General features: G+C 37.8%; 1 protein-coding gene across 2 annotated transcripts in view; it reads left to right on the forward strand.

Annotated features, from left to right (window-relative positions):
* LOC144476052 (retinal homeobox protein Rx1) overlaps window positions 1-17,341 on the forward strand; it is a 68,634-nt gene that overhangs the window by 16,222 nt on the left and 35,071 nt on the right. For both annotated transcript variants that reach the window (XM_078192612.1, XM_078192613.1), the window contains exon 2: window positions 12,358-12,590. In XM_078192612.1, the coding sequence (XP_078048738.1) occupies window positions 12,358-12,590 (233 nt within the window). The remainder of the gene's footprint in view (window positions 1-12,357; window positions 12,591-17,341) is intronic.

Below are 17,341 nucleotides of genomic sequence, written 5' to 3' on the forward strand. Positions count from 1 at the left end.
TTGAAAGAAGATGGAGCATAATTAATAATAAATAATGGAGCACGCTATTAAATTGCTGTGTGATTTAAAAACATTAAATATCAGATGGAACTGCATAAAATTACAATAAACTATGACTTTTCAATATGAAGGATTAACTGAATACGGTATAAAAATTATCGGTATAAAATCACTGATTGAGGATCGTTCTGCCAGAAAGATTCGAAGAGCTGTAATTAATAAATATAACTTCAAAGAAAACAATCATGAAACGACAGATACATCTAAATAGTGAAGTAAAGCGCCTCCAAGTGCAAGAATCAACGTTTCGCTCACCGAGCAACTATCTTTTGTGCAAACCGCAAATAAATTTGCCTGGTGATCGTTACAGAACGCACAAACGTGCAGAATAATTGAAGAGGACAGCGAGCCAAATAATTATGTGAACGACGCGGGTACGCGCCTGTGAGCGTACTTCTGTCACTGGCAAATTAAAAAAGAAACAGCAGAGATTGCACGATATCGATTAAACATCAGCTTTCTCCATAAAACCGATAGATTTCCTAATACTTGTGGACGGGGTTGTATATCTGTCGGTATAATAAAAACACTGGTTGAATGCGGTGGCGAGCGGGTGTGGCGGGGGCGGTGGGGTGGCGCCGCTGGGTGGAAACACTTCTCGTGGATCGATACGTGCGTCAGATTAAAGAGCGCGACAGGTGACAGTGGCTTTTACGAAGAAATTTCCGTCGAAACTTTGTGCCGCGCAAAGTGGCCATTGCGTTTCGTTCCGGAGATAAAAACCACAGAGAAAGAAGAGAGTGGGGTTCGGGGGTGGGACGGGCAGAAGAAGTCCAGAGACAGGAGAAAATAAAAATCGAATAGAACGAGCGAGATAGAAAGAGATAGAAAGAGAAAGAGAACGAGAGACAAAGAGAGAGAGAGAGAGAAGGAGAGGACAGGGGAAAGAAAGAGAGGACACGACGCGACGGCGAGACGCGCACCGGTGACGGTCCACGAGAAGACAAATTCTGTAATCCTCTTTGGTCGGCGAGCTAAGCCCTCTGTGTGACGGCGCATACCCTCTTCTTTCTCTTATTTCCTCCTCTCGTTTTGCCTCTCCTTGTCCCTCCCTGTCCTCCCACGCCGATCAAGGAAATTAAGTTTCGAATCGACAGCCGTGCTTAAGTATAAACGACCGAGCGACATCGAACAATGTCGCGGAGAGGAAACAGGAATTTATTGGAAAGGGTTGGATCATGGTCATGGAACAGAAATCGAAATCGCTGTCTCGTACAGCTGTTTCCACAGATCCATGTCGTCCTGTGTGAGAGTTAGAGGTAGGAAATCAAATTTCAAACTGTGACTCTTTTCAAATGTATTCTTGACTATAGCTTGCGAACTATTTGCAACTTATTAACCCCTATCATTAAACTTCAAATTTTATATACTGAGATAGAAAAGATGGAAAAAAATGAGTAAGTGAAATAGGAGAACAATGTAAGCATAAGATGAAGTTTTTAATATTATTACATTGTTTTATATTTATTTGAAACTATTACAAGAAAGAATACATTTTGATTTAGGTATTGCTCCATAAGAAAAAGAAAATTAAGAATAATCTGACCCATTATTAGAATAAAAATGGTTAATTGTGTTTCGAAAGGTTATGTCACGTTACATTATATTTCACATTTCGCAAACAGCATAGCTATCTCCATCGCTGTGTGTCCTTAACATTCTTCAGCCGAGTTGATGCACCAGAGGGCTCATAATGTTTTGCAAAAAAGCGTTCGCGCGCTCTACAATTTCGCGGAATGAAAACTGTAATAGTTTCTTAAATTATCACTTGGATCTTCTGATGAAAGTCTTCTAACTCGAAAAGGATTTGAATAAAATTAAAAACCTGGTTTCCATTTCCCTGTTCCACTAAAAATTCTCTTCACCGAGGTACTCCTGTTTACAATGGAACCGAGAGAAGTGGTTCAAAAGTAAAAGATAAAGGATACCGCGGATGACTGGTTTTCCCTAAAATTTTTGCCAGTATGCACAAAATTTTATCTATTTTAGGAAGCATTTTCGAAACGCTCGATTAGAGAGGCTAAAATTGAAATGCGGAATATTCGCAACCAATAGTATGTTACATTATAAAATTTGTATTACTGCCTTGTTCAAGGTACAAAAACAGTTACAACCACTTCCAAATAACTTGTAAATTGCATTAGTGTTAACAATACAGCTACATTAATTATATTATATTATCTTTCTGTCTTGATCACGAGTATGGATTCGGTTTTATCAGGCGATTATTTTTACCTTGTCTTATACCAGCTTAGTACCATGCAGACAATTAGCTCCCAATGATTACCATTCAGCAAAATTTGCAGAAGCTGGAATATTGTCAGTATCAATTCGATCGTTACGTACATCGTCCAGGCAGAATTCGTTCTGGCAAGTTCTGGCGGCTCATTCATTATGTCTCCCATGATCGGACGTCAGACAGTCAATTCCTCATCCGCAGAAATCAAATTCAGCTGACTGGTCAGCCGTGCATGCATTAAACGGACCGCGAGCAAAGGAACAGTGAAGTTAACGAAACAGGTGACGACAGTCGACCGGTTTATAAATAAGTTTAATGGTAATCGAAACACGGGACCTCATTAAACGAGTTTACGCTCGAGAAGATGTATGTATAATTATTTCGGCAGGAAATAACAAATTAATCATCGCGAATCGTACCATGAAATATCTGTATTAAATTCCAGATGTACACTCTATCGCTTTCATTAACTTTTAATCGAAGGAGCAATCTTTTCGCGCATTGTGTTACTCAAATATTTTGCCAGGTGAATCAGGTCCTCGATAACATCTCCATGTAAGTTATAATCGTTTTGAGACCTACAACATCGCAATTTTAATTGAGCTTAGACTATACTCAGTCTGTATCATTTATCAAAAATGGAATCACGCATTTGAGTCGTCAGCAGATTCTAATAAATTAGTCTACATCTGAGTCTGATAACAACAATTTTCAATTACAAAATGTGTCTTATAATTCGATTTGAACCTACTCTTGCATCAGAAATAATTTACATCGTATTTCGCTTCAACCTCACCATATTCCAGTCTTCGAAATACAGCGGTGTGAATAATTATAGACTCAAAGTAACTTTTACATTTTTGATAATATTTAAAGAAACACTCAACAACAAATCATATTTGTATATTTCGATATTAGAAATAATAGAAGATAGAGATATAAAAATATGTTGTTCCATTGAGTTTTCCCTTAGATATCAGAAACAACGTAAAAGCTACCTTGACCCCATAATTGTTTAGATCACTGTATTTTCACGAATTACGAAATTACGCAATCAATCCACAAGTAAAAGAACAGGAGAACAATTTCAAAGATCTGTATCGCATTTTCGAGTATTCTTCGTAAATGTCCAAATTGTTTGCCACTCCAAAGACAATAGTTGCGTTGGCAAACAACACTGTGCATTCGAGAACTGACCAGCCAAAGGAACAAAATTGCTTCTCAAAGTTGTCGCTTTGAAAGGCCATCTCGTCGGGACCTGGATTTCACGTCTGACTGGAGTAATCGTTCAACGAAAGCGGTTCAATTTCGGGAAAACAGATTGTCGCCGGTATTTCGCGTTCACGGGGGAGCCGATGGTATCGCAACGGTGTAAAGCGGTCCTAGCCCCATTCGAGCTACTTAAGAGATTGACACGGGAAGATAGTATAATGGACGAAGTGGCCGGAGAGGATTCGTGGCCTCCTGGATCGGGCACCGGCTCTAATGGGCCAACACTGATCGCTGATAAATTTCGAAACGCCACGGGCCCCTTTTTGATTCTTCCCCCGCGGCATTAAGCCAGTCAAAGAATCAATTATGCTCGATAATGAAATCGTGTTAATGTCCGCCGTGGAGGATTCTTCCGTTCGTCATCGAATCTCGCCGGCCAAGATCTCTAAAGATAAGCGCTCGAATCACTACCTAATTTCTTTGATAACTTCCGCAAGGACACCTGCATAGAGGAAAAAATCATTGTTGCGCTAAGAATCTAAAATTGAGGATAAATGGCTTTTAATTGTTCTATTTTCATTAGAAAGAATGATTCAAGGTATCCGATAAATTGTTTGTCGTTCCATTATCTTCACAGTTATAATGATTAAACATTTTTCTCTTATCACAGTTTCTTGGATGAAACATAAAATTTATATTTATTGTCAAAGTACAAAACGTTAATAATTTTCCTAATAGAATTAAGAACATTTTATTTCTTGTATATCATTATTTGTTTTCGATCGTAGATTATTGTAACTAGAATGCGACACTCATGAGGGTTATAAAATAGCTATTACATCAAATATAAAGTTATTAAGGAAAGGAATCAATGGCTACTAATTTCACGATTTAGTCCACATCATTTTTAAGACGCATAAACATCTGCAATCTAATGACAACTGAAGATTCAAATTTTGTTTATCGCACTGAGTTAATTATCGCTTGCGTCAAAACTGTCGTAACAGCCCCAAAGTAAGTCTGTGAGACCCCATTTCTTCAGACATCTTACAAATTAAATCACGAAGAAATTTTTCTCTGGAACGTAAATTATAATTGTGATAATTAAAATTTTGGATCAGTATTAGTATTTAGAAATTGGATGTTAATTTTGAGAAAATGTTCGAATAATACGTTAAAAATATGAGTTTCCGCGGTCTGCGTGCAAGAACAGAGAATACTGGGTGACACTATCGAGTTTTGCTTGCGAGGCTAACATTGTCAAGTCGAGAGGCGGCTGTGTTCCTCGTCATTAACGCCGATTTCCAATTACACCGTGAAAACTTTCACTTTGCGACGCGGTGTCGCCTTTAATCCACGAAAACTCGAGCCACTTGGAGCGATACACTCGGTGATCTCGATATAACGCAACAGCGACGGCGCACCACCACTCTGCACCTGCCCCGTAGAATTTAATCACGATGGTTACTCTGTCCGACCGAAACCAATTATTGCGCAGACGTACTCACACACCCGGAGCCCGCTTACACCGCCCAGTTATGCGGACGTTCTACGTGCACCTACACAAATCGACATAACCCGCTACGAATATAATATACCCACATTAATTTTACTCCGAACGCATCCAATTCTCCGTGTTTATCGTCGCCGAAATCCTCTCTAGCTGTTGACACTTTCTTACTATCATTCGTACGTTTGTTCGCGAGAAAATGTTGCGATTATATTTATCCCAGTTGTACGTCGGAGTTTAAATTTCTGTTATCAACAGATTATAATTAAGTTAATTTCGCTGGAACTATATCCCACAATATTTAGCTATTGACTGTAGAGACTTCTGTCATTTATGGTGCGACATTACTTTAGAAAAGTAGACCCGCGTTCCTCAAACGACATTTAACATCAAGTCGAGACGCAAACGATAACATAAACTTCTAAAAATTCCCATCCGTAAAATGTTTAAACTGTGAAATAAAAATCCTGGAATGTCGCAACGGTTACAGTAGCACTCGTGACATCTGAATGAAGACGTCTGGTTTCTGGAAGAACATTTGTCGGAACCAGATAAATGGAACAGTTGTCATTGACATGTGCAAAAAGGGCCGCGGAAGTTCGTTAAACGAATCCCTACGGATCAGAATGGGATGCTATTTTTGCTTCAGCGAGTTTCGATATGTTTATATTTCAGGCATGATAACGATGGCTGTAAGTGAATGAACCGCTCGCATGAAAAAATAGAAGACGTACGAGCAGTTTCGGATAATATGTTGCCTGGAATATCAGTAGCATTCATGAACGATAACAATTCCGTGGTCGTTTCGAATCCAGACTTCCGCCTCAATTGGCATCGCGCGGGATGATAGACGCGCGTCAGAAATTGAATTACTACGTGGAACCTTTACCCGGAAATGGCGGAGTTCGTGTCAGGAACTAGATCTCGCGTAATTGATCAAAAAGTTGCGGGGCTCGAATAAACGATCAACGGTTCGAAACTGGAACTCGTTTCCATGTCTTTCCGACTATTCCTCCGAACAGGTTTGATCAAACGTTTAATAAACCATGTAGTGCTCGTCTTGCATAACGCAGCTTGCAAAACTTTTTAGGGAACGCTGAATGTTTGTACAGGAAGACATAGTGAATTAAATTCATTACAATGGAACACACTTTTAGATTACGCCTTATATAAAAATTTATCTACTACAGTTTCATAGAAAATATATATGTACTTAATTGCACACCGTGGTCCTTGTTAAATAATATTTTCAGGTACATAACGCCGTTTTGACATTCTTTTAACTGCTCTATGACTAAGCTGTTTGGGTTAAATCTTTTCACAATTTTTGTAATATATTAATATACAGAAGTTGTATATTAGCTACCAATATTGTACGCAACAAATACTAATAAACACTTGTGGTTGTGGAATGATGGTAATACATGCTCTAAATGCAAACAGATTCATTGTAGTTATTCATACACTGTTTATTCGATAGTTAAAGTATTCTCTTGTTTCAGATATGGTAATATCTAAAACAATTTCATTTTTAATTACGTCAGAGTTAAATAATACTAATAGGTTTTGATAATGTACATTAATAAAGTATAAAGATTATCACGGACATCAAAACTGTTTAGCAAGTTTAGTAGTAATTTCTTTTTCAACTTTTCTATGGTAGTGTATCGATAGAAATGAAACAAGTGTCCGTTTTCAATTTGTATAAAAAACCATCGCTTAAAAAATTGTATTCCAAATCTGAATACATTCATATAATAGTAAAAAATACTCACTTGTCGTCACAATAGAGAAAATGACATAACTAGAAACGGAAACTTCAAATGGTATAATTTAATGGTCCTCAATCTATGGTTTCGATGACTACACAAAAACGTCAAAAGATCAACAATTCAAAGCAATAGAGTCATATTAATTTCTATTGTTAAAGATTTCGCAAAAGGTTGTGAATTTTAACACTTTATTTACCGATAGCATACTATTATAATTGTCGCCAATTTTGAAAAGTCTTTATTAGAAAACTACAGAGTGTTTATCATTTGTGTACCAATGCCAAATCGGACACGATATTGCCTTTGCGCTAATAATTACGAATTACGTCGTTCGAAAAGTAATATCGTATTCCGAAGGAAAAATGAAGGCGCTTTTCAATATCTAGAGTACTCATTCATATAATGACCATTTTATTTTATAACTTTCTGAATAGACGAACAAATATTTTTCATACATTAACATCAGTGTAATCTTATTACTATACAAATACATTAATAAAAAGTTACAAAGTACTATTTATTATTATATAGCATAATTGCAATAGATTACTTTGGGCGCAACTAGAATTCCTTACATCGCGTCGGTGTTGAGAAGTTAATGGCAAACAATGAAGAATGAAATTATTTTCCGAACAACTTAATATTTCTAAGTAGATATAAAGAGATCCTAAGGTGACAAATAGGAAAATAATTTAATTGCACATACAATACCATAGCAAATTTTGAAACAAACAGGGATTAAACACGTTGAATCACAAAGGATTGAGGTTATGTCGTGACGAGACATTGAAGACCACTGGTCCAATCTTGCAGGGTCCGGATCTATTGAGATCGAGGGTGCCGTCGCCCTGTCCCTTTGAATTTGAGACGATCGTTCGAACCCGAAACAGAAGTTCCTCTATACATGCTGGCGTCGTCGAAGGGGCTGGGAATACCCGGAGGAATAAGGGTGCGGAACCGTGTCTGGTAGCGTGGGTGCTCTAAACCGGAGGAGGCGAAGGAGCGTACCCCGAAGCGAAGGAGGACGACGGTGTTGGCACTCTCGGGGGCCATTATTGATTGTTGTTGATAATTAGCCGGTACAGGCGCGTCAATCACGAGGCAAGGCGAGGTTATTAGGCTGTTGGTTAGCACCGGGCCGATACCGCACACAAGCACAGCCAGGATACGTGCTCGTTGCGCAGCTGTCCGTGTGTGCTCGGGAACGCCGCCGCCATTGAGCCACCCGATTACCCCCCACAATTCGATCTAATGCGCTACGCTGCGACGCGAGAGAAGGTTAATTATGCAGTTAATGAGAGCCTGAATATATATACCCCACGGGGTGTCGGGGCCCATCGGTGAAAAGAGAATCATTCGGTGCTCGTCCGGATTCGATTGTTGGATTTGGTTATGGATCGGCAGCACCGGAAAACGGTCTTCCATTATCCTTCCGCTTTGAATTAATCGCGTTAGACTCGCGCCGTTTTACATGCTTCGTTCGCGCTGCGTATAGTTTACTCATTGAAAACACGACGTGCGTCCACTCGAAAGGAATTCGCTCTGATCGATGTAACAATGTTGTCCCTCCTCGTGTTACCAGTGCTTCAAATAATATCTTTTAGTTATAATAGAAACTGCGTAATTATTTATCAGTAGACTGCCAATTTTTGCGTAAACAGTAAATGTCCTGGGTCAATCGCAAGAAACAGGTATAATATAAATATTCATTTTCTCTATTAATAATTTTGTATTTCACGAATATATTGTACTTTTGCCATAAATACAATCTAGTTATTGAAATACGTAATGCAATCAGATCTTTCCATTAAACGCGTTTTTATCCGTACTGGGCATATTTTATTCGAGTAACAAATGCAACTTCATTCGTAATACATTTGAAAGATTAGTTGAATAAGGTTACATCTATCTTTCAAAGTCTGATATTTACATTTACTTGCATCAAGAAATTAGTATGATTAGTATCTGTTAGTCGTCTGTTGCACCTGGAACTTAAATTTATTAGCCCTCATATGTTTCTTCAGAATAATTGCTCAAATGGTCCGAAAATAATACTGTCCGTAGAAATGTATAACAATGAATCTTGAAAAACAGAAGATGGAGTAACTGAAACTGAATGGACACTTGTTAAAAGATAATGAAGGTTGATTGTTTGGTTGATGAAATTGTCGCGCTCCGAAGTTACATATGCAGGAAAGTGGTGAAAAGTAATTGCTACCAAGACCAAGCAACACTTTCAGACGATCGTGCTTTTTTAGCGCAAGTAGATGGTTCGCACAACCAATAAATGAAACCGTCGACTCACTACACATTGCTATATTTTATAAGAGTATTAATAAAATGCTATCTGCAAGGCGGTCGAAGAAAGTGTTTATTAGCTGCGATGGTGGGGTGAACGATCGCCAATTGCTCGCGCGACCCTGCAAAATCAATTTCTTCCCCGATTACAGTGTTCACGATCATGGACACTGTAATAAGAACGGATAATGGGAAGGTGGCGTAATTTACATGGAAAATGACCATGTAATGGTTGATCGGGAGTACAAGTTACGCGGTCACCTGGTAGAACTTACGTATAATAACGACGGTGAAATGTTGCGGCGAGCTGTTTACCGATACCCAATAAATCCACAAAAACCTTAAATAATTAACAGTAACAACCACTATATTTCCGATCGTTTTACTAAACTTCTTGTACTTCGATGATTTCTTTCACAGATACGTTTAACACTTTTTCGTTCTTACTCCTCTGCAGCCCGAATTGTTTATACGATTTCAGAATAATACATGTAACTCAAAACAACTAAATATTAACCTTTAAATATAGATCACCAATGAATTTATTATTTTTAATAAAGCAGGTGATAAAAGAGAACACAACTTTTCTATCATATTGCAGTTAAACGTGAAGTGACACTAGAACGCAATGATGAATCTGTACTTGCGACTTCAAAATTACACAGAGCTACGAAAGGTTAATAATTTCCCTTATAAAACGAAACAATTCTTGTTTCTCACACGTCTCCATTTACTTTAATTTATGAATTTTCATAACAGTGGAATCAGGTTTCGTTTCGATTTGAAAGATATGCACAACAATGATGTTTGAGTAAATGATACGCGAAATCGAGAGTCCGACTTGTTATAATGCGAGGGTTCTTTCCACTCGGCGCGCGAATTGTTCCCCGGGAAAAATTCTCCGACATCGATCGATCGTGTAAGAAACGAAGCTGGGAATTGCTCCATTTTCGTCGGACGAAACCGAGTCGTTTAATTGGCTGTATATCGGCGGATTCGCGACACACCACGCAAAACAACCAAAACCAGAGCGTTCCGTTTTTGCAGGCCACCGCTCAATTTCCGTGGCGCGACACTGAACATCGATCAAATGCTGTTGGAACGTTGATTCCAGCGATAAATTGCCGAATCTCGCGTAACGAAAAATCTAGCGACATTCACGGTGGCTTATAGAAGAGAAACGAACGGATTTGCAACCTTTGGAAAGCGCTTGAAAACTTTTAAACCTTGACTCAGAAGCAATAAAGCTACCTTCGCAATTGTGCATAGTATATGCCGCTGCGTACCTTGCTTTTACAATGTTTAAATGTTTGAAAGAATTTGAAAGAATATTCTAATTTCACATATTTTGAAAATTTTACGATTCTTATAATGGCCATTGTTTTATAGAATGGTAGCGAAAGATGCCAAGAGAAGATGATAGTTTCTAAATGTCAAAAGAACGATGTAGTTTCTAAATAGATCATTACTGTTTTAAAACAGTAAAGATAGACACCAGTAAATTGTGATTGCTTGCTTGGACATTGAGGTGCAAAGATGGTCCATCGATAATAGAATGTTAGATAGGAGTCATCATTTTAAAAATGATAACTGATGTCGTCCGGTTCCGAAATGACAGCTGATCTTGTATACTGTATATTTTTATCTGCCAACTTCCAAATTCATACCATTTTCCGTTACCACATGTCGAATCTTAAGGAAGACTAGAAAAATGGAGACTATATATTTAGCGACATACACTTCTATTCCATGACGGAATCGATAATTAATTATTCGCATAAGACTTGTTAATGTTCTGTTAACTGCAATTTGATGCGTGGATCAATTACAGCCCTTGCAACAGCTACTGCATTATGCACCGTATAATGGCGGAAATAATTACAAACCCGGCGTAAATCAATAATCGTCAAAGGTCCCTGGTGTTGCTTTAAAAATTGAATGACCTGCACGAATGGATCGCTATTAAAAACGTTCCCGTTTAATTCCGGAATTGCTAAAATGCTACCGTGCATTCTTACGAGTTAGCCAGGCTATTTAAAACAAGCGCTCACGGTCATGCGACGTTAATAAATAATGGTTTTCAATAAAAGGACGAAGTCGCAAATATTTCAGACTGCTGTAATTTCGCTCGAATAAAATTGGGAAATTTCTCTGCCGTTGAATGCTGGTAGAACCGTGCGCAAATAATTAACTTCTGCACGCGCTTGCTGAGGTTTACTTTCTAATTATCCCGAAACTAGCTTTCTAATAGAGAAAGAGACTCATGAGACCCATCAACTTTTTAAAAGTGGTATTAAACTATTTAAAATTTTTTGAGTTAGAAAAGTTACTTTGCCAGAGAACGAGTCGCAAATGTTTCCAAAAGTTGCAACTTAACTCTACCTCAGTTTTGATCGTAACTCATAAAAACGTTACTACGACTGCGGATATTTGTGCAAAATAATAATAGTGTACGCTTATTTCAAGATACTTATTTTTTCTCTGAAGCGTTTCAAAGAGTTGATAGTAATACAATAGTATTTTTAAATTGTTCAAATGATTCTGTTGTTTCGCATTCGATCGAAAACCACCATTTGTTTGTTTTTATTGTCATATTATCTAACTGTCATATTGCAGAAATTTTTTTTACCTGTTTTATAGTAAACTAGACCTCTTAAAATCTTCAAAAAAAAATTCAACTCGGTTCGTCTAATTTTGAAAAAGTTGTTTCGTCTTATTCTTTGTCTGTAAAACCGAATAATCACTAATACCTTCCTTTTAGTTATTCTCCGCAAAATCTCCATATCCCCATACTCTGTACACTTTTATGTCGATTAAAATTTCGCAAAAGAAGGGTTAAAAAGTATACGCCGAATTTTTCTACCGACTGTACGTTACCTGAAATAGGTAATAAATCAAAAAAGAATTCGAAAAATAGGATAACTGATCTAAAATTATACGGTATACAACCCGAGCAGATTTCGCTGGTTTTTGTCTATCTTACGAATGATGATGTTGCCGTGTTAATCCCATTTTATTTGGGACAAAGAACAGACAAGGGGAACCGGTCAGGAGAATGTCGGAAGCAACGGAACAGGATAAATTGACGCGCTCGCGAAATCCAGCTCGCTTGCGCGGCTGACGAGCGTTACAACACTTGTAATAGGTAGCATTATACGCGCATAATAGAGGTAATAGCTTGGACTGGATAAATCGATCACCATTACCGTAGCTATTAACCGTAACGACCGTTTCCGAGGAGACCTGACCACTCCCGTGGGTTCCAGGTGAGAACAGCTGCAACTCTACCGGCGGCGGCAGCGACGAGGAGCTCGGGACAGGCTGCGGGGACGATTTAAACGGGAACGGCGGCAAGAAGAAGCATCGCCGAAACAGGACGACCTTCACCACCTACCAGCTGCACGAGCTCGAGAGGGCCTTCGAGAAGTCTCATTATCCGGACGTGTACTCCAGGGAAGAGCTCGCCATGAAAGTCAATCTTCCGGAAGTGCGAGTACAGGTAAGTCAGCTCGCTACGATTTCAAGGCTCTGATGCAAATATTAGATCATGCCGTAAGTCTTGTCGTTTCTTATCGTCGTGATATTCGTATGAACATCCATTTCTGTTTAGTCGATGCTTTTGTACAAACTTGTAGACAAGAACGTTGATTTGGAATTTATTATCCATGTATTTTTCGTTCCAAGCAATTTTGTACATCGTTTTATTAATATCTTGGTTGTGATTTACAATAACCGAATTACAGTTAGTTATGTTTTTTTACTGATAAGCCTTTTAAATCGTTCGTGTTTATAGCTTCGTTGAACTCGTTGTGGAACCTTTACAGAAATTTCGCCTTTGAATTTTTTAAATACGATTATTTAATTTTGTAATGTATGTAAATAATTCAGAAATATGTGAACTTATTGTAATATTGTACTGATTAAGAGTCGTTCCAAACAGTATTCGAAGTAAGTTCAAGTAGTTAAATAGTCTAAAAGCTGTATTATAAACTAAATTTTATTTTGGGAAAAGCTGCAAATTTATATATTAGCTTCTTCACGTTTTTAAATAATGTAATTTTTTATAATTATCGTTACTAATGTACAAGCAATTTTATGTTTTATGTAGTATATCATTTTTAAGGACTGCCAGGATTTCGATGTCAACATACACTTCAAGAACATATAAAATATCAATAATTTTGTTGAATAATTTGAAACATCAATAATGTTTTATTCATTTTGTGAACGAGATTAAAGAACGACAGAATTTTTTAACAAAATAGCAGTAGTCCTCTGTGTTTATTATTAGCTTTAAAACGACAAGATTTATGGGATGGTGCAACAAAGAAGTATTTTAACGTGTCAACTGCATTGTCACCCATTTTTGCAAAGAGGCAACCAGATAAAATTATGTTATGTCAGTACGAAGAGAAACGGTGTGGTACATCGCAAGCAATTGCGCCTATCAAATTTCATCTATGTGAGGATGAATATTCACTACCAACGTTATTTAATACATGACAGCGATTTATTAATTACGAAATTAATATAGGGTAATACAGGCGTAAGAATCGCGACGTAAATTAGAACAAGATAATACAAGTAGTACCAATTAATCCAGGAACAAACTGCGAAATAGAATTAAGATTAAAATGAAACAACAGCAGAATTGATCATTAAAGTAAATGATTTAAAAATCTGCAATCGCAATAATTGCACGGAGATCTACCGCGGCCCGATAAGTTCTCCGCATGATCAAAGATCGGACGATAGATTAGGTCGAGAATAATTATATAACACAGCGCGGTTAATCTACGTGGCATTTCAAGCCACGTTCAAAGCGGTGTCAACGAAAATTCATACATTTTTAAATAATCGGCTGGCGACGGGAGTCACGCGACAAACGAGGAATTAACTCGTTAACCCTCACGACACCGCGATCGCATTACCGGCAACAATGTGGAGCGGGAAGAAACGAGAAAACAGAAGGAAACAAGGAAAAAAAGGACGAGCCCAGCACAGTGGCTTGTATCGAGCCGTGTGCTCGACCAACCACCGACAAGCTTTATTAAAAAGCTTGGCGAGCCACGAAGCTCTTTAAACTTCACTCACGAATTACACTCTTTGACGCGGGGGTGGCGCGAGCCAGTTTCCGCGAGGCGAATCAAGTTTTGGTTTTGACTATCCCGATTAAGAGACTTTTCACACATTTTCTGCCACCAACTTGTAAACATTTCTTCACGAAGTAATGTATAGACAGCGGATCATTATGGAAAATAAAACTCTAGGGTACAGAATTTGATTAAAAATTTGTTTCTTCTTTTGACGATTTCAAGAAATGGAGGAGAATGCAGGAATGTCTCTCAATTCTTTTAATGTCTTCATTACTTTGAATTTCACCTATTCATTTCTGTTATAAATGCGCAAAGTGCAGTATAGTAATGAATAACGTGTAACAATTCGTTTTAATTAATTAATCCTTTGCATTACACTAATCAGATAGACACGTGACGAACATTTTACACATAATTTACAAAATGTGAGTGTTATTCGCGCTTTATAAAGTGAAACAAGATTTGATTTCCCTTAGACTGCGGATTTTTATACAAAATAAAAATTGTCTGCAATAATTACAAGATGCAAGAGTTACATAGCCGTTTATAGTTAGTTAGTCGTGTATTTCAAATCGAAATAACATTTTATCTTTTTACTGTCTATATTTAGAAACTACAATTTATACAATCATGAAATAGATATAAATGTTCGGTCTCGCGTAGAAATTTATTAACAATAAAGAAGATAATAAAATTGTGGACTTTATTTATTTTTAATGAACGGAATTATTCAAAACAATTGCCTATACACACTACAATTTTGTTAATACTTGTAACGCAATAATGTTTGTCTGTCATAATTTTCCTGAATTTTTTCTATTTGAGCAGACAATAAAATCTCGTTTACTGCCTTCAATGTGAACAGTGTGTAATTTTCCGTGCAGTCTATTGCTGGGAAAAATTTTTAGATGTCCTCAAAATTGTTGACATCAGCTCTCAACTAATCAATCTAGAGCTTTAGAAATTTTATATAGAAGAGAGGTTGTTACTTTTTGTTCCCTTCTTATGCTGTACAGTGTACGCAAGCTAATTACATACATTTTACTATGCACGAGTTAATATTAAGCAATACGTAAGAGCTTATATAGAATGCACACCGTTCATGTTTGTAGTATAATTTAGAACTCATTCAGGTTTATTTAAAACCTACAACAGATGTCGTTTATAATCCGCAGATTACTGATTTCCATCCATTTAATGCGCAATGCAAAAAGCATTTGCACATTTAGTTAGTGAGTCTCTAAATTTAATTTTTGAAATGCAGTCCATAGAATTGGTAATTTCAGTAAAAATACGTCCTTATATCTGAATGTAATTTTCATTTCTTTCTCTGATTTAGCTTACACTGCAGAGTGACTACATTAAGGAAACGTATTTTACAACATAGTATTCGTAAAATACAATTTTTACATAACACATTGCAAAAATTGCAAGAGTCGTCCTGCACCGTCACATTCTAACACGATTAATCCATCTCGATAACACGATTTACTAACCACGGACAATTCTTATACAAAAATTATACGTTCCGGTTACTAGAATTAGGATTATTCTCGCGTTTCGTTTAACACGATATCGATAAAACGCGAAACAGATCAACTGTGTTATAAAAGACTTCTTTTGCATAATCCTGCAAACTTATTACCAGCAATCTCTTCTCGAAAGGCACATTAACTGTTCTACCTTAAACGTACGATATCACCTCAGCGGAGGAAGATAAGTGCAAGGGACCAAAAAGCAACAACCAAAAACGCAAGCTTGCTCGAAGCGGAAATCTTCGATCAACGAGGAATTATCGTTCTGGAGGATAATCAGCAGGATTTTCAGCGATTCGTGACGCGATCGTTCGACCGATTTATTATCCTCCCCCGGCCCCCCACCATTTTTCTCTGTACGCGACGCGAGTGTCGAGGGCGTGAGCGCGCGCGCACAACGAGCGGTCCGGGGGTTAATGGTAGCGTTTCCGTGCAAACAATCGGAACAGCAATCGCCGCCTGACGCTGGCCCGACGTATTCAACTAAATTAAATTAATTATGTGCGTGACAGCGATAAAAGCACGCAGTCGCATGCGACGACGCATCGATTAGACTCCCGGGGCCACGAGCGAGTACGGTGCACGGCCCGCCGCGCCGCGTCGCGCCGTAGTTCACCGCGGCCCGGATAATAACCTGCCCGCTCTCGCAGCCTTTACGAGCACCTGCTTTTTTGCCTGTCGAAGCGCGGAATTGATTTTTCACCGGGTTTTTACTTCGCCCGTTCAATTGCTCGGGAACCGGGGAACGATCGGCGGAATCGACCAGCATCGAGGGGCGATGTTATCGACACGTTAACGTGCTATCCACGGCTCGTGAAATTCTATAAATCGCTGGGTTCGCGGCTCGACGAAACCCTGCTACTCGAGAGGTTTTCGATAAATATCTTCATTTTCAAAAATTACTGTTTGCTCCGAACTCTTTCGAGTTCAATGTCTCGCCCCCCCCCCCCCACCCCGCCCCCCACCCTTTTCTTACAGAATTTCATACAGAGTAAAGATGTCTAATATGAAATCCACTTTTGTAAAACTATAACTATCGATTGAAGACACATTTATTAAAAGTAGATACGCGAATGAGACCTAGTATAATTTTACAATCGAATAGAACATACGAGGTAAAAACTCCGCTTTTTCGTAATACAGCAAAAACTAAAAATATGCAGATTCACAGATTTGATAAATGAGTTCACAATATGAGACCCGGTTTGGCTTTCCTAAGACATTTATCCTAATGAAATTCAAGTAAATCGTTGAAGTATAAAAAGTATTCAAAAACGTTCAATTATATCCATACATACGAATTTGTAACCTATTTCGAACACTTTGAAAATACTACACTCAGTTTTTCTTTAACTACGACATTATTATTATTATAAATCAGTAAAGTATTAATTTGATACATAAAAATCAGTAAGGTATTAGCTAGAGAGTATAATTAAGGACATCAAAGACAATCGAGTCAAACTTTAAAAATTTGGAAGAATAAAGGAGGGTACAATAAACAGAAAGATCGGTATTTTATTTCAAATTAATATTTTCCAAAAGCCTTTTGTTCCAGAGCACTTATAAATCTTTTAAGAATAAAATTGTGAATATGCTATAATATAAATCGTTTTAGA

This window comes from Augochlora pura, chromosome 10 (assembly GCF_028453695.1).
Source record: "Augochlora pura isolate Apur16 chromosome 10, APUR_v2.2.1, whole genome shotgun sequence".
Classification (NCBI taxonomy): Eukaryota; Metazoa; Arthropoda; class Insecta; order Hymenoptera; family Halictidae; genus Augochlora; species Augochlora pura.